The 23,561-nt window shown below is 38.2% G+C and overlaps 3 protein-coding genes across 3 annotated transcripts; all 3 read left to right on the top strand.

Annotated features, from left to right (window-relative positions):
• Window positions 1-15: 15 nt before the first annotated feature.
• Window positions 16-1,250, top strand: LOC110844051 (60S ribosome subunit biogenesis protein NIP7 homolog). The gene is made up of 4 exons (XM_022090162.2): window positions 16-198; window positions 284-509; window positions 599-739; window positions 832-1,250. Exons 1-4 carry the CDS (start codon window positions 143-145, stop codon window positions 949-951), a joined length of 543 nt encoding a protein of 180 aa, XP_021945854.1. The 5' UTR covers window positions 16-142; the 3' UTR covers window positions 952-1,250.
• Window positions 1,251-5,379: 4,129 nt separating this feature from the next.
• LOC118434478 lies at window positions 5,380-9,656 on the top strand. The gene is made up of 7 exons (XM_035848147.1): window positions 5,380-6,109; window positions 6,171-6,478; window positions 7,739-8,010; window positions 8,070-8,258; window positions 8,338-8,407; window positions 8,507-8,577; window positions 8,665-9,656. The coding sequence occupies exons 1-7, from the start codon at window positions 6,063-6,065 to the stop codon at window positions 8,761-8,763; spliced, it is 1,056 nt and encodes a 351-aa protein (XP_035704040.1). The 5' UTR covers window positions 5,380-6,062; the 3' UTR covers window positions 8,764-9,656.
• A 5,128-nt stretch (window positions 9,657-14,784) lies between these two features.
• LOC110844410 lies at window positions 14,785-17,143 on the top strand. Its single transcript, XM_022090602.2, has 5 exons — window positions 14,785-15,469; window positions 15,562-15,932; window positions 16,034-16,201; window positions 16,524-16,670; window positions 16,796-17,143. The coding sequence occupies exons 1-5, from the start codon at window positions 15,136-15,138 to the stop codon at window positions 16,916-16,918; spliced, it is 1,143 nt and encodes a 380-aa protein (XP_021946294.1). The 5' UTR covers window positions 14,785-15,135; the 3' UTR covers window positions 16,919-17,143.
• Window positions 17,144-23,561: the final 6,418 nt, after the last annotated feature.

Genomic DNA, 23,561 nt, shown 5'->3' on the forward strand with positions numbered 1-23,561 from the left:
AAACACGTGAATGCTGTTCTCGTGTCTCATTCAACTCAATCTTGAATACTATAAAAGCTTGCTGAAAGTTAGATTTAATTTTTTACCACTTTTTGACAATACAAAATAATAATTGGCAATATCATAATTTGTATTTGCAAAGATGAGACCCTTGACAGAGGAAGAGACACGAATCTTTTTCGAAAAGTTGGTGAAATAGTAAGTATTTTAAGCTTTGACATTTTGATTGTTTTTAATATACTCGGTATTAAATGAATAGTATTAATTTGCTTTAATTGTCCAGCATTGGAGAGAACATCAAAATTCTGATTGATCGTCCCGATGGTCCGTACTGCTTCCGCCTTAACAAGGAACGGGTATTTTACGTGTCGGAAGAGATTATGAAGAAGGCTGGAAATGTGGCCAGAGAAAATTTAGTCTCGCTCGGAACTTGCATGGGGAAATTTACAAAGAGCAAAAAATTTCGACTCCACGTAACCGCTCTGGATTATCTTGCGCCATATGCACAGGTATTATTAATGGGTTATGCTAATTAGTAAGGTCCTAAATGTTTAAATTCATACCTAGTTAATAATTATTTAAATATTTTAAAATTCAGGGAAAGATGTGGCTCAAGCCGTCGGCCGAACAGCAATTTTTATACGGACACAACGTCATGAAATCTGGACTAGGTAGGATATCAGAAAGTGTGGACAGATATCAAGGTGTTATCCTCTATTCTATGAATGATCTTCCATTGGTGAGTGTAGCGCTAGCATTTATTTACTTGCATATCCTGTAAAACTGCATCCATATTGTTAATTGTTAACAAATGTATTCATTAAATTGCAGGGCTTTGGTACCGCAGCGAAATCAACATCCGACTGCAGGCACTCTGATCCTGGGACCATTGTATGTTTTCACCAGAGCGACATTGGCGAATATATTCGAAGCGAGGACACCTTAACGTAGTTTAAACTTTATACTTAATCAAATAGTTTTGATAAAAAAATCTATCAATTTATTGTAAGACTTGTTATAATATTCAAAAGTTTTATAAATGTTATCCCTAATTTCCTTGATTTTTCGGTTAGGGTTAACATTGTAAATATGCATAAATTTATACATTTCAGACAGAGTTTATTTGATTCTCAAGTTTGCTACACACTTGTAACGGGATGTTCATTGTTTATTGTTTTTAAGTTTAATTCGTCTTTTCCTGTTCGCCAAGAAAGAAGTTGTTGCACCGTACGCAACACGCTACAAGAATACCATGCAGTATTTATGGTCGTTATTTCTTTTCATGGGGAAACTCAACTCAGGCATTTCTACATCTTTAAAGAAAAACATCCAAGTTTGTAGATAATGTTTACTCTCAAAATATGTCATTTCTTCTTCACTTTGAGTTTTATTTCAGTTTAAAAGTTTCCGTCTCAAGAAAAGCAGACATTACATGCTTGTTCCTTCTCCTGAAAGTCTGACTGATCTGCTCGAATTGTAGGTTGGTGGTTACTCTTCACTCTGTAAATAATCATGCTGTTCTTCTCTCTGTCGGTTTCTGTATGAAAACCTTTTACTTCCGGGTGGAAAATTATTTCGCCCAGAAAAATCCTTTAATCTCGGATAATGCGTATGTACCTTTGGCCTAATTACGCCGTGTGTAATTAATTATGCTGATGTTCAATGTCATGCTCTACGTTGTGCATAATTTTCTCACACAAAACTCCTTTGGTGAAAGTTGTACTAGATAATTCTTACTTGCTAAATTTCCCATATTTATCATTTCGTTTGGCAAGCCGGACGCTGACGATTACGGGCATAATTCACTGTAAACGTAATATATAGATAAGGCAGAATGCATATTTATGATCATAGGTACCTGAAACCATTTAAAATAATTAGTCCCCTGGTTCAAAGTAAATCGGTACATATCCCCGCAAATCTGAGACGCAGCAATTTTTCCGATAAAAGTATATTTAAAGTACCTTTATCACTAGAAAATCTTGCCTTATTAAAATGAGCTCCCATAAATTATGTGTTCCAAAACACGAGTACAAAATGTCCTACGTATTATTAAAACCCCATTTTACTGATACGGCTCATGTTCATTTTCATGAATTTTCAATACATCCTGCTATTACAGTTTTACTTTTCTGCACGTAACAAGTGAGCATGAATGGCAAACATGTATTTATCTACATATCAATTGGGGAAAAACTTTGAACTAATTTTCTCCTCACCATTTCCACCCATTTTTCCATGCCAAACCAAAACCTGGCCCGCCTATGTAATTAATTTAATGCGACGATTTTATTTATTACGTACAGAGCATAAATACTCTTTAGCAGATCCAATAAAGATAGAAATAAATAGGAAAGTAGGCGTCCAAATCGGCAAATTCCTCCAATCGATCGAATAACTTGACCCAAAATTTTTTCTTTTATTCAACAACCAGCCAACTACGCATCTGATATCTCACGAATGAATATGACCCTGGCATACATGCCGCTGTACCATAATTAATTGCAAAGATATTTGAGTGGGTGTAGCAAGTTAAGCTTCCATTTGCGAGGCTTATGCCGAATGAATGCTCATCACGATAACTTTCACCGTATTCCGTCCGTTTCTTCATCATTCCGTATATATTATTTCATAATAAATACAAAGTCCACAATTGTGCCCTTGTTCATGCTTACCTAGGACTTATCCTGGGACGTAATTCCATCAAACTTTGATGGATGTAAATATGTAAGTTTCATATGAAACGTGCTCCCATACCACAAATTCGGGACTTGCAGATTCGGCAAAAGTTTTCCATCCATCCCAGAAACACGTACATACATTAGGGAAAAGAACATGTTTTTCTGCGAATCGTGTTGCAAAATAAATAACAGGTGCCACCCGAACAAACGGACGACCACAGGTGAAAGCGAGAGAAAGTTGGTCCAACCAAATTGTAGCTAGCTAGTCATTTCCCTCAAGTATTTCGGAAAACAAAAAGAATAATAATAATATTGAGCCGAATTGCATCTCCCATTTGTTTCCCATCACGTAAATAATCTAATGGAAGGCAAGAGCCAAATAATGCATTTATGTATGTATCTATCTTTGTATGCTTCGTTATCACACAGGCAGGCAGCAGAGAAAGTAGGCAGGGTTGTGGTCTCGGAACGCCACCCCAACTTCTTTTTTTTACATGCATTCGCCAATATCTGCAATCCATAATGAACACGGATTTGGCAAGGATAGCACAAAAGTGGTGGAATGAAATGAATGTAGATACGTTGTATGGTTTGGTTTCGGATTTAGGATGAGACCACTTTTTGGATCAATATTTCCACTTTTCTGTCAAGTCATCCATTATTCTACAACACTGTTTACGCCATTGACTAACTAACAAAGGTGGCTGAATTATTTGAATATATTGCGTTTCACTCTGAACAAAGTCATAAATCTGAGAAGAGTTCCGATCTATGAAGGGCTGCTTTCCCAGTAAATGTCAAATGATCAAGAGTAAAATTTTCTGAAAAATATCGATCTTTTCTATAGTGATGAAATGAATGAATGTCTCCTCTAATTGGTGACAGACTTATTCATGACGTAATTAACTTAATTGTTTGTCAAGGTCATTCATTTAAGTAAATTGACATCGATTGATACACAATGTTATTAATTCGGCTCGTCGTGACACACTAATTCGAACTTGGTTCCTAACAAATTTTAGGCTTTACGTGTTTACATGGTGGTGAAAGCATCGCGTTCAATTTTCTCCTTATTTTCGTGGCTCTTGGTTATTCGCGTGTCGTGTATGCATGCAGGTTTTGTGCGTATGTGATTTTCCCATCAGTTGCTGATTGACAATCTACTTAAAGATAAATATATCGACATGCATGCAACTCTGAACTGACGACGGGCATGTGTTGCATAAAATTGCGATCAACAAATCAATCAGAATTTCCACGCGAGCCAACTTTTACTTAAAAATCCTGACAAATTCCTGCATACTTGGTTCATTAATGTTTAAAGCTTCTTCGTTTATAAATAAAATCTCACATTTTCTACCTTTCTACGCCGCATGTATTCAATTCTATACGAATTTTTCTCCCTTTCTCCTGTCTAAACGCAACAAAAATGAATAAAACAATTTCCACACCTTCCAAACCGAGCAAAGGTTGATGTCTGTCTAGTCAAAACTATTTCCAAAGAGAGAAAAGAAAGAAAACTCATCAGTCGGATGAAAAGCGATGCTCCATTGTCCATTTTTTTCTACGTGGGCTCATCTTTGTTTGTTGGCCTGCTTTCATTTCACCTGTTCAATTCACATCTCATCTCTTTCTGCGTCATCCACACTTTCACAATATCCTGGCTCGAGGTCTGAAATGAATTCACCCATTAAATTGAGTTAGTGAATTTTACGACAACTTTTGCTCTCATTCAGATCATGCGTCGGTTTATTTGAGACGGAAAAAAAAGAATATTCTGCATTCCCGATACGGAAGGAAGGAAGAAAGGCCAACCTGGAATAGCAACGAAGGAGGAAATTCATCCTCCGACCTTCGCCATCAACTCCTTGTTTGTGAGGACGATGATGATGATCCATCTCACTCTGTCGTCGTCTCAATTTATTTCATGCCCACAAAAATGACGACGAGAGGCATGAGGATGAGTAATCCGGCGTCAACCAAGCATGCATACAAAACCGCATAGAAAATCCTCCTCACCAACCGACGTATGCACACACTTACTTTCACTAACTCACATTTTGAGTCTATTTTTCTTAACCGCAAAATTTTACTCAGCCATCAACCACGACGAGGACGAGGAGTAAGTAAACCGAATCAAGTAAACACAGGAGAAAGCAGTGAAAGTTTGCAATATTGGAAAGCTTCCTACTTGAAACCAAGATTGGTTTCTGGTTGGCTTTTGAAAGCATTATTATTGTGGTGAGAGTCAAATGGAAATTTCATCGAAATTTGGATCCTTTCTATTTCTCCAACGTGTCGGAATAATTGGACCTCTTATTTATTATTGTGTATGAAAATGACGCAGTACTAAAGTTTTGTATGCATTCATTATTTCTTTGTTTTGCAAATTTGATCGACTTTCTCATTTTTTTCGTGCTCATACGTTTCTTACCGTCGAGTTTATTTCTCAGGACGTTAAATTCAAATTCATTTCCCCAGCCTCGTAGTCTCTCTCTATCTCTGTTATAGCACTAGCATACGAATTGAGAAGACGCAATTTAGCTAGTTACTATATGCATGGGGTAGTAGTGGTATTAGGCCAACAACCCATTCATATTGGCGAAACTACTGCACATTCTCTACCCAAGTAAACTAAGGTTTTCTCTCCGGTAAGCCTTTTACCCGGGTGGTTTGCTGTACAACTCCGGTGTGCTCTCCGTCCTCCTCTCCGATTTACTTGCCTGCCACTGCTTTCCGTCTGCCTTGAGCATATAGCAAGCCTACCACGTACATTCAGCATTCATGGGAACGGATGCACGGGTTGGGTTGGTTGGGATGGTTTGAGACGAAGATGAGGAGATGAAAGTAGTTCTGCTAGCTTCAGTTGTCTACGGATCGATACTTGTCCAACACGTTTTACTGCTCTCTCCATCCACCAAAGGACTACTGCTAGGCTGGCTTTCTTCAAACACGGTACGGTGAAAAAGAGTCTTGGCCATTCAACCATCCAACGAGTTGGCAGAGTCTTCTATACACCCTGGTCAAAACAAGACTCAAATCCCACTTTCTCCAGAAGTGAAAGCAAATTTTGGAAAAAACAGAGGAGGCGTAATTTTCAACAGTATTCATTTTCCAGAGAGAGAAAGAGAGACTTGGTGGGGAGTGAAAGTTGTGGGGAGAATGTGAAAGTGATTCTCGTACTGGAGTAAGGAGAGAGAAAAATGGTACAATTAGGTGTACAATTGTTGTTACTCGTGGTGTGATTTGGATGCCAAATTTTTAAGATAAAGACTTTATCAAATATGTAACTTGGGAGAAAGTTGGGGAGAAAGTTTGCCATATTTTTAACCGAATTTGATACTATTTACATATTTTGGGGGTAAAAAAAATAGTACAAAAATGTATACCAACGCGATCATCGGGAGTTATAATGCGATAGCCAACAGGTAAAAGTGTAATTTATTCATACGTGTAAGGCATGATTTAATATTTAAATTCACTCTCCAGCGAACATCACGCCATGATCATGAAGCCACCCAACGCACGTCGCAATCAGCCGAAGAAGTCGCACAGTAAGGAAGGTCACGCTCCGACGACGAGGGGAAATTCTGCGGAGGAGAATAATCCTGTCGCCACGACGGCGTCGGGTGCGAACAGTGTCAACTCGGTGTTGTCGCCATCCTCGGTCAAATCCTCGCTGAATTCCCCACCCACCGGTCCAACCCACCCGCATGGTCATCACACTGGTCCACCTTCCCTCCCTGGACTGGAAGTTTTGGCAAATGTCTCCTCCGTCCTTGTCCAACCTGATAAAAGTTAGTGATTGGTTTTTGTACATAATTAGTGTTTGTGATTTTCAGAATTTAGTGGATTTTAGTATTTTAAAAATGGAATTATTGATTTTTGACTATGTGGTTCGGAAATTTGGTACTTTCATATGTTAATTCATCGATTAATTGTGTTCAATTTGTGATGGACAGATAGATAAGCGAACATCAAAATTGCATTCATTATCGGTACTGGAAAGTTTAGACGACTATTTTCAAGTAGGTGCATGTATGTGCATACACGAATTTATTCGCAAACTTTTCGCAAGAAATTTGCAAGATTTAAATACAATACAGTTTCCCATCCGTTAATAACACGTAGCAATACCCTGACTTGAGCCTAGTATCAAATCTACTACGAAAAGTAGCAGATCTTCAAAACTACGTAGTCTTTTTCCTCCTGCCCTCGTCCACTCCATCCATCCATCCAGGTAAAAGTAGAATGATTGGATCGCTCCCACGAGACCAATTCCGCTATCCCCCTCCTTCCTTTCCCCTGTACAGAAAAGTGTAACTTTCCCTTAAATATAAATGCGTTCGCAGAATCTCAAGTTGAAGTTGATCCCTGTAAATATAGCGCCACATACTGCGTACATCTTTTGGTCTGGTTTAGTTGCAGTACTTGTAATCCAATCCAATCCACGGGAGACAAATCTCAATCCAACCAACTTTCACCTGTTTCTTCAACTTTACATTCCTACTTGGTCCGCTACTTTCCCCCGAAAATAAATTATTCCTGACTTTGGGTTGAACTTTGAGATTGAGTGGCGTTCTCCTAGTCCGACTGGAATGGAGATAAATACATTCATTTCCATAATGTTAATCAACTCCTACTTATTGTTTTCTTGGGCAACAAAGTTTCCACTCGGTATACTGATTATACGGGTAGGCACTCGTAATGCGAACCAATTTACTTCCCAACCAGTCACAAGTTTTCTCCAAGGAGAAAAGACAAATACGCGAGGTGTGCCGCATATTTGGGACAAAAGAGGATTTGCATGCTATAAGTATATCGTGGCTTAACTATTCATGAGTAAAGTAAAGGAGGGAAGAATTCCCAAAACGCAGTAATTTTAAAGGTCACGGAGGTAATTAAGCGTGTCATGTAGTTTACTAGGAAATTAACGCAGTACGATAAATGTCAACTTGTTCAGGCATGCGTGAATGAAATTATGTATGTCCCTCTTCGGAATATTATTATCTATTTAATGTGTAATTAATTTACATACTTAATTTGTTTAATTGCAGTATTTTCACCCGAAGTGAGCAAAATCGGGTTTACAATTTCGGTCGGAGATCTTCCCACGAAGGCGGGCGCACCTACGTCGGAGGTCATCACGACCTCGCCGAAAAGCGGGAGTTGTCACGAGGTGAAGCTGGAGATAGAAAATACTCGCCCCTTGTTGAAATGCGTCCCCTCCGAGGGGACGAGTTCGAGGTCGCTGTCTCTCCAAACGTTGGAGGGAAGGTCGATACTCCAGCTGCACACGATTACTCCGTACTGTTGCTCGTGGTATCAGGTAAATATTGCAAAAAGTGTGAGAAATAGGGGTTTGATTTTTTTTGCTAATTTGTGCAGAATTTGGAAGCTAAAATCTCGCTGACGAACGGGGATAACTTTGGATCTATAGTAAAGACTGCGTTCGGACCTTGTAAGTGTAATAGAAGATTTGTCCTCACTTGTCGGAAGGACGGGGGAATGGGGGATGAAAACAGTGAAAAAATCCAGTTCTCGGTGGAAACACTTATGACACATTCTGAACTTTTGGTTAGTATTTACATAATGGCTAATTTACATATTAGGAGTTATTGGCAAGCTTTTATAACGGGATTTGTACGCATTTCAGATTAAAGAAAATTCTGAAGTTGTCGCTAAAGTGTCCACGATTGGATTAGACTGTCGAACGGCTTACAAAGGTAAAATTAGTGGACAGTGCATATGTAAACATAAATATGTTCCTCCAAAAATCCACATTTAAGTACAACCAACCGCACTATATTATTCTGTTTTTGCAGTGACCTTTGTAAAAGAGACCGAGCTCAGTTCCAATTTTAAGGCTCTTTTCATCATATTTGCTATAAATCTCGTGAGTGCAACTTACCAGAAATAATTTATTCATCTTATCCACGACATTAACTGCATCATGTCACCTCTTTTTGTGTCTTTAATTTAGCACATCGCATTCGCCGAAAAGTTGAACACTTGCTTTGGAATGTGCCTCTGTTGTATTGCGGGCTCTTCTGTGGCGGCGTGGATATTGTGTCTTCTATAAAAAAATATCCTCAATGCGTCGTAGATACATGGCTACAAACCCCAAGAAATACATACACACGTCCATGACAAAACTATACCTTACATGCCAAAATGACTCACTCACTCATTCCTTAAAACAATCCTTACTGATTAAGAGACGACGACGAGGAATTGAAATAATACTTAATGATTACTAGAAAAACCTACTTATATAAATATTTACTATACTTGAAGTGAGTTAGTTATGTGCTGTGCGAATGGAGCTAAACTCACGAGAAACCCTAGTCTCAGCACAAGGTACTTCAGGAGGCCGTAGGTTTAAGCTCCACCCGCACAGTACATAACTCGTTCACTTTATGTATAATAAGAAATGCTCTTTACTTACTTATCGATGTTCCAACCATTCCTTCCTGTTCGAAAAAAACTAACTTTCACCTACTAATTCTTGCACCAATATGTAGATATTTATTACCTTTAATCATCAATCATCAATATCGTTGATACATTTAATATCCAGTTTACTACACTTTACAATTCCGAATCAAAATCTAACCAATATTTGACTAAAAAATTGTACTGTGTTCAAAATGTGCTAAAAACAAATTTTTGATCAGACTTTATCAAAATTATTCGACCTCTTAATATCCATGCCTCTATATTACCTTACATATTACCTCTAAAATCTCTATCCTAATAACGAATCCAATAGAACAAAGTCTGCCAGTTACACAAACAAATCCCTAAAAAACCAATACGAAGAATGAAATGCAGGACAATTTATTCCACGTGAAGAAAGGAAAACTGAGATTATGCCATAAAATAATACTGTAATTCATACATACATATTTATGAGTCACAAAAAATATATGATAATTTTTCGGAGCTGGTTAAAAAAATATTTGATAATAAAAATAATTTGTACTGATGGACGAGTTGGTGAAACAAATTGTGCAACGGAGACGAAAAGTGTGCAAATATTTGATTTATGCTTAATTTTGTTAAGAAAAAAAATTTGTATTTATTTGTCAAACTACTGAATCATAAATACTTGAAAGAAAATTGTTACTATAAATATATACACACAAACAGTTTATGTAAAACAAGAGTTAACTATGCAGGAAATAGTTTATATATATAAAAAAAAATAAAAATAAATTCGAATTCAATCTTTACCATGTTTTGTAAAGAGTTGAAGAAAATCCGAAATAAAATACGATTCGCATATAAATTTATGATTTTTTCTCCACTTTTCTATCCCCGAACTGTCCTGAAGTCAAGTGTTTTTCTCAATTTGCTTTCCCTCATTGTTTCTTCGGTTCGGGCATTTTGCCCACATTCTGAAAATGTAGTAGTAGTAATTCTAGTCCAAAAGTAAGTGTCCTGTTTGTATCGGGACGACAGGGAAAGCGACAGACTGGCCAAATCACTTTTGTTTTCATTGTTTTTTTCCCTTCTTGTTTTGTTTTATCATGTCAACTCGTGTTGAGAATAAGAAGGAAAAAAAGAAGAAGACCTTGTCCCCAGATCACTTCCCTTTTCCTCCTTGTGAATAGAAAATGTCTTCCTGTCACTCGTGCAGAATGGAATGAAATGTGTCGCAAAATCCCATCTGATTACGTAAAATATGGCAGGCAAGATACCATTTTGTTTGTGTGTGTGCGTCATATTTATGTTTTTCTTTGAAGAAATAAATGTCTGACCATATTCATATCAAGGTGAATGAAATATGATAAAGTGTCCTTTCTGATTTTATGGTCAAGAAGGGAATCTCATCATGAAGAAACCTCATGATTTCCGACATGACATCATCCACCCAGTCAGTTCGGGAGCAGATAAATATACGGAACAGCATATCGTATTAGATTACATTTCATTCAATTTTATACTCTACGTAGCCTCATCTCATGAAGGCACGCTTGTGGTGGTGATCGTCTCGTAAATTAGGTGAAAGTCGAGTCAAGTGTATGATACACATAACCACCACTCAACCATTTCCTTTCTCCAGAAACTTTCTCTTGCTCTCTAGTCAAGTGTAAAAGGTTCCACGACTTGAATACCAGCCAGTTCACCGCATCATCGTCCCTGCTATGTGCCCTTATTGTGTGGCTGTTATTCGCATATTCTCATTCTCATCATGAGAGGAATGCACGCCTCTCTTCCGGAGAGAGGGAGGAGGAAAAGACCTTTTCTCTCCAGGGAGACATTTTACTCTGTTTTATTTTATTGAATCTCTTTTTTCTCCAATCCAATCGACTACACTTTAATGTTTAGAATTCTGTTCCATCTTCTTCTCCTAAGCGAGAGGCAGAGATGAAAGGAGAGAGCATACGAGTGGAAATTGCTTCTTGGAATTTGCCCAGAACTGAGTGACATGAAGCGTGACGCGATTTGATGTGACCTAGCTTCGTCCAGAAGACTGGACCTTTGCGAGACCTTTTTTTAAAGCAGATGGTCCAACTTAACGAGGCGGAGAGAGCACAATTTTTTTAAACTTTACTCCGATCTCATTACACATATTGAATCAAAGAGGGGAAGGGGACGATATAAAATAAAAGTGGACGAGACCACGTATGTTCTTATCGTCAGTGGCGTCCGGCGGGGACAGAGGGACAATGTCCCCACGGTTATTCGATGTCCCCATCATCTCCCCATGTTATATAAACCCCTCTCTCCCCTATCCTGCAATGTTAATGCCCCCACAGCTTCCGCGGCCACTGCTGGGATGGGATGAGATACGTAAACAAGAATAATATAATAACCCCGTTATCTCCTGGAAGGGTGGTCAATTGAGATGAAAGAAAGCGAGAGAATCCGTGCAGTTATTGCATTCAGGGAGAGTAAACTTGTGTTAAAACATTGCCATAAATGTAATGTAATGACACGCTATCACCATTATGGGAAAATGCGAGGATGTTTTCTCTTCTCCGGAAATGGTGCAGTTTTAGTGGAAGTAACGAAACGAAAAGTAGGGAACTTTTATAGGGATTTGGTACTACTTTTAGATTTTGTAAATTGTGTCATTCTACGATTTCAATTGTTCTTATCATCCGGTGATAATCGAATGCGTACGTAATTGCATTCGTGTTTACGATTAGAATATGCATTATCGTGCATAACTTTCCCTTCCACGCCGCCTAATGACCTTTAGTCTTTAATTGTATTTAACTTCTCATACTGCTCAATGCCTTGCAGCTTCCACGGGTGCTTACATATGAAGTTAGAATGATGATGCTCACTATATCCAGGGCAGGTGCACGGTGTGCCGAACATTAGGAAAAACGGACAAATTATTTTCAGGATCGAGCCCCAGTCGGGGCATTATTTTTGTTTGTATTTTTGTTAACTTTTTAAGGGTGGAGGGTTCAGAAACCACTATCCCTTTGCCCAATAACGACCTGGTGGCCGTGTGTACGGAACGAAAAGTACGAAAATTTGATATTTCTCACTTTTCGTTCCGTACACACAGCCACTAGGTCGTTATTGGGCAAAGGGATTGTTGTTTCTGAACCTTCCACCCTTAAAAAGTTAACAAAAATACAAACAAAAATAATGCCCCGACTAGGGTTCGATCCTGAAAATAATTTGTCTGTTTTTCCTAATGTTCGGCACACCGTGCACCTGCCCTGGATATAGTGATCATCATCATTCTAACTTCATATGTAAGCACCCGTGGAAGCTGCAAGGCATTGAGCAGTACTTATTGCTGCATGTTTACATAGACTAAAATGTGATAATGAGTAGGTTGGTAGATATTGGGGTCTGAGGCAATAATAGGTAGGTTGCGAGTTAGCGGGAGTTCACGTAAACGCTAACGTAAACGTAAAATTTGGCGTTAACGTTAACGTTTACGGGGTGTACGAATTTTGCGTGTGCGAATTAACGTGAACGTAAACGTGTGCGCTGAATTTGAATTTCATTTCAATGGTTTGTTTACATTCTTCATGCAATATTTTGCTTATTGTAATTATTTAATTTATCTTATTATAAACTAGCTTGAAATGCCAGTGTTTTCAAAACAAATAGTAAATTTACTCTCTGAATTGACCGACTTCGAAATAGAGGACATTCTTCCTTCAAATAATTAAAATTAATCAATTAAAAGAATTAAAATTTTTAAATTAAACTCAATGATGAACGAGTTCTTTTTCCTTAACTTTCGCTTTTGCAAAATAAGTTTGAAACCTAAATGCGCCCTTAAACTTCGGGGCGGGATTGCTTGTCGGCGGAGACCCTTTGTGCATTACTCTAAGGATTGCATATCCCAACAGGTAAGGGGACCATATTTTATCAATCTAGAGCAAGTCAATTCACTAAATCAGTTAATTATTTCATTCACAGATACGTCGACTTGATGTAACTTTTTCCTCCTACTCATTGTAGTCACGGATTTTTCATCACGGCAGCCAAACTTCGGATAACTTTTGTGAAGCAATGCCAGATCTTGAGCATTATTTATATTTTCCATGAAATTGTGTGTATAAGAAAATCTAGATGCCATGTACTAAGGCTTTATTTCTGTATTGTATAAACAATAAATTTACTTGTTTCTAATTAATTCAAATAATGCTTTTGTTATTTCAGCTCTTCATTTTGTGTAATATCATTCACTTTCCATACTTCCTTTCCTCCATCGAAGCTTGACGTTGTTTTAATAAATAATACTATAATAAATTACATAATTACTAATTAATTTCTTAATTTGCAAACTGCTACAAAAGCAACAGAAGATTTATTTAGTTAGTTTAACTTAAAGCCTCGTCATTTTTTAATCCTTTCATGAGAAATTATCAGTTTACTTTTGTTTTAATGCTTCAAAATTAGTTATATATCACTTCAATTAATTATAAGCATATATTTAATGCATTTATCAATAATTAACGCAAAAAATACATGCCTGTTGTTCATTTTTCTTAAATTTGCATGGTGAAAAAACTTTACGTAAATCGTGGATGGTTACGTTAAACGAACGCTAAATGGGCTGATTTAACGTCCAAAATAACGTGAACGTAAAGAAAATTCACGTAAACCTTAAATGGGCGCCGCCGAACAGTGGCGGGAAGCAAAATTTTACGTTTACGTTAGCGTTTACGTGAACTTCCGCTAACTCGCAACCTACCTAATATACTTTTTACACACTGCACTGCCATCATTTACATACTTAAGCATGTACAAACAAACACATGTATCGTCGTCACCCTTAAGTAAATAAGTGACGTTTCCTCTGCGGACTGACTGAGTCATAAACCACAATAATCCTAAACCAATAACACAATCACTCCCATTCTCACACGAAATGATGGTCTTCGTGTGTAATTGGGTCATTAGGATGACACAAAAATATTTATGTAGAAATGAACAGTCCTAAATATCACATGATGATATTTACAAAGGAAACTTATGATGAACATTTGGCGTAATGAGTTTTGTCAATTTTTCTGCAATTATTTTCACTCCTACAGTCCACCAATTTGGCATTCTGTCATGCTTCTTATTTATGTCCATACGCGTTACATGGAATTAAATGAAGTAATGAAATTACTTACTTTATGCAAGCGAAACACTTGTGGTGTGGTTTTTTGTACTACGTGATATTAATTCAAGTCTTATAATATCAGATTATCCGAATTAAGTAACTAAATGACACTGTCCAAGTATGGAAATATGTAAATAAGTATAAAGTCTAACCACAATACAAAGCTGCACTCCTTACACATATGTACATATATACATAGCATTGTAATACTGACTTGCATTATTATTTTCGTGGCTAACTAACTTGTTGCACATGGTAAAATAAAATGAGCAAGTAAATAAATAAACAGAAACTACTTATCCTTATCTCTTGCATTGCATTGCATTAGTCATCATCATCATCATTGTGATGAATGAATGGCATGCATGCATACACAGGAGAATAAGAACTGGTTAAAAGTCAACCCACGCTAAAGAAAAGGGTTATAACAACAACGAAACGACTAGTCGACCGTTTATGTAGTTAGTTAGTTACGAGTCGTAGTATTATCATCAAAGCAAAAAAAAGCTAGTTGTTCATTCGAGACGACACAACTGCGTGGTTTGGTTTGATGGCTGCATAAGGACGTAAAGTTTCCCTTGCAAATCTCAAGTTTATAGAGTTTAGCATAGTTTGCACATAATACATAATTATGATGAGGGGTTGTACGTACGTACTCTGGTGTCTGTGTCCTGTGTAACAACACTCAGTTTTTGCAGAGTTACTATTTAGTGGTGAATGTGCATTTGTTTTGTACTACCAGCATAGCAGCGTAGATAATAATGCACTATCAACACAGGTGTATTTACCCTTTTAAATATTGACTTTGACAAAGAATCAATTTATTGGAACTAAAATTTCGAGCTTTATTGAGTCGAAATGCTCACCAAACTAGAACCCATATCTGAAGTGAGGGAAGAAGATGACGAAGACAACGAGGAATTGTGCCATGTTCTCATCACGGAGAGTGATCCCTATAAAAATGGCAAGTCTCAAGTGCAAATCGGGTCCCATAACTTAAATGTGATTGTTTGTCCTAAAAGTTGTCGGAGTGTGATGATTAGTGATGCTAAAACTGACCCAGATACTAATAATCGTATGCGTTTGTCTATTAATGGGTTCGATGAAGGGGAAAACGCACCATTTTTAGACGACCAAAACTCATCCTTACTCATACTGGACGAATTTGTACGATTTGATCTCATCCGGACAGGTATGCAAAATTTGCATTGCAAATATTTTAGCACAGGATATTTGGAAAACAAACACAATTTTGTAACATGACCACCGGCACTAAAATTTCAGGAGCTTTATGCTGCACCGGGTACAAAGTGAGCGTGCAATACGAGGACGATTTCATGCTTGGGAAGCATCGCGTCTCCCAATCCGAGCTGAACTTTTGTTGCCAAAATAATCCTTCATGGTCATCATCCTCGCCGAGCTGTTGCCTCTTATCACCTTTCCTCCCGTCGACGAAATCAATCCATTTTTTCTCCCGATCTTATCCCCCCGAAAATGAAATGACTGAGGAAATGGAAGAATTCGACGTGGCAAGTAAAACCGTCCAGGGAACGAAATCTACTCAAAATGATCTCAAAATACCAACAAAGAAATTTAGGAATTCAGCATTTATCCTCGAATACCCGTCACTAGTGGCATGTTTTAGAACCAATAAAGTGGGTTTACCAACAACCACAACGCCCGAATTTTAACAACCGGCTTTTATTTTCATTTTATTTGGAATTTTATTTTATTTTATTTCACGTTTTATGTCTAGAGACGGAAATTCGGGGTGAAAGCGTCCTCCTCGCAGAATGAGATTGGTTGGATTGAGACTCATTCCGATGTTTTACTCCCGATAGAAATTTACCTTAGGAAGAGAGACAATGATCTCTCGTACACTCAGAAATTGACGTGTAGGAAGATTAGAACGACGGCATTTCTGGTAAGGAAAAATATATTCGAATAAAATTTCGTATCCTGGTTTTAGCCCGAGTCAGGGCTTATACGCCCTTCATGGTTGTCCGTCTGTCTGTCTGTCTATCGATTATGCTCGTAAAACTTATCTTATCGATTTAAAATTTTGCACACACGTAGAACATGCAAAAATAGGAGTCAAGTCCGAAGATGAACAAAATGTGTTAAAAAATACAAAAGTTGTAGTGGTCGTATTCTACCCACCTCAATTATAAATAACAACCTGACTCGGGCTAAACGAGCCTGCCCTGTGAATTTTTCTCTAGAAAATAAAATAATTTTTTCCCCAGATTCAAAACGAGGCCGGCGAAAAGATGGGGACGATCGAGCTGTTCCGCGGATTTCGTGGCGATGTTTCCAGCTATGGCGTGTCAACGATTGATGATTCCCTAGGACCTGAGGGTAAAGCCGTGTTGATCTCGGCAGCCACTGCTCTGGTGAGTCAGATGATGATAATAAATCATGAGCACAAACCTGATCCGAGAAAGCCTTACAAAATTACACAACAAATCATACCTACGTAAACGTACTCTTCTTCTTACAATGTACAATGCATTCGCAGGACGTGGAGGAGCGTGAATCCGAACTAAAATGTACATTCTTCTGGACTCCCGTCATTGTTGTGGCTGTCATCGTCCTTTTCAGTATTCTGCCCTGGATGCACTACTACAAGAACAATTTGTGAGTGGGTCAAGAAACGACGTGTGCGGGGCGAGTGCATTATTATACGAATTACAAATGTGGACGTGGGGTAAATGCCAAGATTGGTTCGTTCTATACTTGGGAAAATCACGTGCTTTTGCTGCGATATAGATATATATGTAACCAAGAGTTTTATGGGTTGACTTATTTATGTACCTTGACCAGTAATAAAAAAAATGCGCATAATTTTTATTCAGCAAATCTCAAATTATCTGTAAAAATTCAGTTAACGTGCAGCTTTAGTTGCGTATCAGTATATGATTTATTGGGCTTTTTAATGATTCAGGTTGAATCTTGATCGATCTAAATTTTCATAGACTTCTAATGCAGAATGCAGAATCGCATTATTGGAAATCTACTAGATAAATAATAGATTAAGTTCTCTATTCATGAATGCGGACCACATTTCTCAAATTTCTGCAAACAAATCTCAAAACTGCGAACTTTTACCAGCGCATTTCTTCATCCACTTCACATCAAGTTTTCAAAATATGTTTACTACTTACTTACATCACCCAGATTGCCCTTCAGTTATGTAATGGTTGGTAATATGGACAAGAAGAAACTACTTGTGATAAATACATTACGGAACAGAACGCTCTGCATGTGTACCTACATTTCATTACGTTCTCATGTTGGCGGAACATTAGTCTACTTCATTTGGTCCAAGTCCAGTTCAATTTTGGGTTTCATTTATTTTCCTGCGTAACAAAGGGTGTGGTTAATGTGTTGGAGAAAAGTTGAGCAGAAAATGTATGTGCAAAATTTAAATTACTTTCTTTCTGCATATGAAATTCGCTTCTTCTTTTGAAAATTATTACATGAATCCCAACCCAATTGAGGGCAAGATCATATTTCAAAGAGTTGCAAATATTGAACATTCTTACAGAAAAAGGGTTACATATTATCGCAAATTTGCTCAAAATGTCAAACATAATTAAATTGCGAGGATCTCATTTCGTTCATTTCACTATTGCAAAACTTACACAAAGCATTGTGCCATTCCACTTTGGCGAGGAAAATTTTCCAAGAAATAAAAGTTCACAACATCCCCAAAATGAAATGAACATGACTAAATTAATCAAATATTGATACTGACTGACTAACTGACAGATGAACACATTGAATTTCACAATTCGCCGAAATAATGCGGAGGATGCGTCATTTTACAGTCTTTTCATCGAGATGAGAGTGAATTGAAATGTCAGCCCCACCCACCCACCTGCCCGACCGAGTGGCTGTTGTTGTTGAGTCTGAATGAAAGCCTGTGTTATGTTTACATTAAAATTGAAAGCCTTTATACTTTGGATTTGAAACAATAACCAACCTGGACTCGTAGAACCACTCTCTCCTCTCTCGACTACTTTGTTCTTTGACTAAAAGGGAGGAGGAGGAGGAGGCGGCGAGTAGTGAATGCATGCTGACACTTTTGCCGTTAAAATTTGTCAAAATGAATAATTCCCCGAAAATGAAATGGATTTACATTACGTCCACAACACCACATGCCTTTTATCTCACTCGGGATTTAATTAATTTGAAGTGTATCAAAGTCAAAATCTCGGAAAGCCTGTGTTTGCTCAGGCCCGAGTTAGCAAGGCTTGTTTGCACTGTTGCGGCAATATTGTTAGATATGCATTAGGATTTGACTGTAATAAGTCATGTATGCACAAGATTCGGGAGAAAGCATGTGTACATACATATGCCCCATATTTCAAAATTTAAATAAAATACGTACCGAAAATTAACCGTTGTGTACACACAAATCTCGAAATATTTACCGTGCAATGTACACAACTGGTAAATATTAATAAATTGCAGGCCCACATTTTCTGCAATATGGGATAAAATAAATTAGTCATTTATTACATGGGTTCCAATGTCCACGAGGGTGGAAAAACCTGGTTGGTTGGTGCAGGTGGGTTCTTAGGTTCAAAATAGATTTTAATTACTTTTGCACACCGGTCGGTTCTTGTGGTATCGAAAATGCCAAGCAACTTACGCGGCTCATTAATCCGCCTCAGTTTTATAGAATTACTTTCACCCACTACGACCTAATTGTTTTTCATGTATTGAATACATACATAAAAGCAATAAGGTCAACAAAGGTGACTCTACACGTACGTAACAGCAAGGTAAACTTATTATTATTACGTCTTCGAAACCCTTCTTGACATCGATCCACTCGGTGTGAAAAGCAGCCCATTATTTTCATCTCAACACCACCACCACCCAAACTACGTAAACTACGCCGTCAAATCAATAATCACCGAAAACCAAAGTTCTATTTCTACCTTCTCTCCAGCAACCCCAGAGACATTTTAATCAGTCGAGTTGGTCCCTTTTTCTTGATGAAAGGCGAGCGAAAAGTTATTATAACGGAGGATATAACGATTTGCCGGGTTTACTTATTAACTTCATTAGTCCCTCGACTACCTTCCTTCGTTGGTGGACTAACGATATTTCGTGCCCCACACGAAACTCTACTACGGCTACATTTTAGCCGAGATGGAAATGAGTAATGGGATTACGGACTTAGCTTCCCGAGAGCACATCTATTGATTCAATTGATCAAGATGAAATTTAGAAATTACGTTTTTAGTCCTTTCTCTTACCCGCCCACGAGGCGAGGACGAGGAGTTTCCTGTTTTCAGCATTTTCCACCCCGACAGAGAAGAAGAAGGGAAACACGGCTGATTAAATTATGCTCGACACTTTCCCCACTAAACGTACTACGTATGTACATACTACCGCCTAATTTTAATTTATTATGCAAGGTAGCATATACGAGTGAAATGTATCTCTACTTAAAAGTGTAGTGTAGCTATCTCAAAATAAAAGGATGGAACTACTAAAAACGAAAAAAAAATGTGTTGAGTATCCTTCATAAATTTTACTTTGTATCTCTCTGGTGAAAGTTCCGGTGAAAGTACGTAAGTAGCAGCACGGAGAAGAGACTCCTCTTCCCTTTCTTATTGTGCATACATACTTACTCGGCACTTTTACCCTGCATGTTTTGTATGTATGTCTGCTTGCTTACTCTTCCAAGTAAGCAGAAAAGGAGAATATAATTTAAAAGAGATCTGACAAGAGGGGGGAAAGTAAACTAATTATAATTCTCATAACAGTACAATACATAATTCTTCAAAGTAAAATATCCCTGCTAAACTAAGCGAAGGACGGAGAGAAAGTGGGAGAAAGGGATGAAAGAGTTTCTCTCCTTCAGAAGAAGAAGAAGCAGGACAAAGCTAAGTAGAACGGTTAAGTGCTTCTTTACACATGGAGAAAGTGGAGAATTAAACCGGGTAAGCTCCCAAAGAAGAAGAAAGCAAGTAAAATGTGTATATGTAATGTAAAGTCGCTGTATTTCCTTTTCCGTCAAATGACCATACCTTACTTACTTACGTTGCATGCACAGAACACCGAAATTTCCTGCATTAGTGGAAGAGTAAAACTCTCACACAGGTGTAATTCCAAGTCAGGTGCATAGATTCAAAGTTGGTCTTCGTCTCTTCAGAACCTCTGGAGGCGAGTTAGCCCCAGAGCTCAAACTAGATTTTCTCCTCTCTCATCCATCCGGACCCAGCGTCTCGAGGGAATGCATCATGTAACTCTTCAACCTTCGTCTCAAAAGGTAAACAAGTCTCGCTCTGCCTAAACCTCCTGCGACGTTACTGTGCTTTCATACTTTTGTATACTTACTTGATTCCAAAACCTCTCCAGCCATCCAGCAGCCACCTCTCTAAGTAAGTGTAGATGAGAAAGATAACGTGTCCCAAATACAAATGGGGGAAAGGAGAAAGCAGTGCGGAGACATTTTTTCCTGCAAGATTATGTCCTCCTCCTCCTCCTCTTCTTCCTCTGTGTTGATTAATACGGATCCTGCCAAGGTCATATAATAGATTGGATGAGTTACTACTGACGAAGAAAAAAACTAAACAAATCAAATCAAATGGTAATTGCCACACAGGAAATGTCACCCTTTTCCGGCGTGTAGCACGTCCCATGGATGAGACAAAAGTCTTATGCAAAACAGTACACCCCCTTCGTTTGAAAGGTTTCTCATGTATTATTGATAAAACCAATTTCCTCGTAATGTATGCAAAGAAGAAGAAGAAAACAAGGCTACAAACATACATATGCCTTCCTCCTCCTCTTTTCGTTACGTATGCATGCATTTGCTTACCTAGATAGGCTGATTTGTTGTGTCGTTCGTGTTATAAAATCAGTTTGCTTTCTCCCTCTTCATCTCTTTCTTTTGTGTCTATCATTGTGTAACCATTGTTCCGTTGTGTACGGAATCGACTCGAACACAACGCAACACAAACTAGAGAATTGACAAACGGACGGAAGTTGAAGTTGGTTTGTACACTGGAATTGGTGACTGAAGAGAAATAAATGGAGCACAATTCCACCCCACTTTATTCCCACTTTACAATACTCTTAACTTTGACCTTTTCTAAGAAGAGAGAGAGAGAGAGAGGAAACATCACTTAAGTTGAATATACGTAGAAGATGGAGACGATCTTCTTCTTACTTTTTTTCTTCTTTTGGACATTGCTTAGTTGGATAGATATTGGAATACTTTTTTTATTTCTCTTCAACATATTTGACACAAGTACTTTACATGGTTTCCATCCATCCACATTTTTTTCCTCCCCGAATATAATGCCTGCTCAATATGTCGCAGTCAGTAAAATGGTTGATGCTGGTGCTGGGGCTGCTCACTTTTTTCCTGTATCGGCTCAACCATACAATAATGTTGGGATTACAATGGGCAGTCGGCGGAGAGGAGAAGAAGAAGCAGCGAAAAAAAAGCTTTTTTGATTCTCGATACAAAATCCGACCCATTACTTTCTCCAGAGGGTCTTGATTTTTCCAAGGGAGAGAAAGTCCAACCACAGATTGCGGGGGGAGATTAATTGTCCCGGGTTAACTGAGCATTTAATTTAGATACATATTTAAATACACATTCCTAATTAAAAGTGGGTTTTTCGACCATCTGTGGATCCTCTCTCCTCGCAATATGTGAGTTATTGATGGAACTAGATTCATGTTACAATTGCAATTTCTCCCTGTCACGAATTTCCTTGGATGGGCTTCGTTTTATATTTCCTCTCATCTCAACTCTCTCCTGTCCATCCATTTTCGGTACGCTTTCACCTAAAAATACACTCTCTCTCTCTCTCTCTCCCCATTGAACTGACCGAGGAAGGAGCAACAACGAGCGAGAGAAAAGGAAATGTTATAAATCAAGGGTTAAATTATTAATAGCATTTTGACCCGTAATGTGTTTCGTGACCATTGATTTAACTTTAACTCCACCGTCCACAGTCCATCGCTTTCTCTTCTCTCGGTCACGGTAGTAGTAATGCACGTGGTGTGGTGCCGAGTGAAAGCAGCTTTGTACAGGTACATTTCTGGTGATTAGATCATGGAATGGATGGATGTGCGTTTTCTCTCGGAGCGAAAACTAGATTGAATACTATCATCATTTCGCTAAAAGTTCCGTTTTATCTTGGTAGGTAGGAAATTATGTCGTGTTTTAAGTAAGGCAACGTGCTGTATGCTCTTTTATTTTATACTAAATAGTGCAGAATACATAGTAATTTTCCTCGGGCCGTTTTATCTACATACAGGTTTATGTGCATAGTTTTGGACAAAAATGCCAGACCACCACATAAATACTTTACCGAGCAGCAGCAGCAGCAACTAACCCAATTTATTGTTCGCTACTACCGAGTTGCCGAGTTTTACATAAAGTCACATTTTTTTCTCTATGTACCCGAAACAAACACGGTTTGAAATGCCGGTTTGCGGAAAAAGGTCCCTCGAGCCGGATTAATTCTGCATCATTTCCCACGCTTTAATACAAATAAGGCATGAGAGCGAGGCTGGATTTGGTAATCTCTCTCCGTATCCGGCCGTTCGGAGAGAGAGATCAGATCAGCCAAGCCAACAAGCTGTCGAACAAAACCGGTGGCTGCGGAAGTTGGATCAGTCGACCACCAACCAACCAGCCAGCCAGCCAGCCACTGTTCATTTCATACATATCGACGAAATCATGGATTGCATAATATAGCAGAGGAGGAGAAGAACCATTCCAATTTCACTCTTCCCCGATTATTAAATAATCCAGATAGTACTTTCACCCATATTATGTATACTTTCTCTCCGACATGCACATATTGGCAGATTATTGTTACAGATTCCATGCAATTTTAAACCAAATATTCGCACTAACCACATACACCCCAGATATTTTATCCACCAGCCATCGGGCCTACCTACTTAAATGTGTAGGTTAGAGACGACTATCTCTATTTGCTCGGTCTTCTTCCCCGCTAAATATTAATATCCTCCTGGTTCACCCAAGCAGAAAAAATTCACAACTTCTTTTCAATTTACATTATCCATTTCATATTGTAACCGAGGCAGGGAGGCAGGCACCTTATACCAACAATTTAATCCCGGATGTTCTTCAGGGTCTTGTCTCGTGATGTGCAGAAAAAAATAACCTGCTTGAGGTTTTTCTCTAACCCTTTAGCCCTCTCCCAAATTTGATGTATATTCCAAAGTGGGATTAAATTCTGGACTAAATTTCCAAAATGAAAGCACGAAGATGGAGA

Source organism: Folsomia candida, unplaced genomic scaffold, assembly GCF_002217175.1.
Source record: "Folsomia candida strain VU population unplaced genomic scaffold, ASM221717v1 Fcan01_Sc002, whole genome shotgun sequence".
NCBI lineage: Eukaryota > Metazoa > Arthropoda > Collembola > Entomobryomorpha > Isotomidae > Folsomia > Folsomia candida.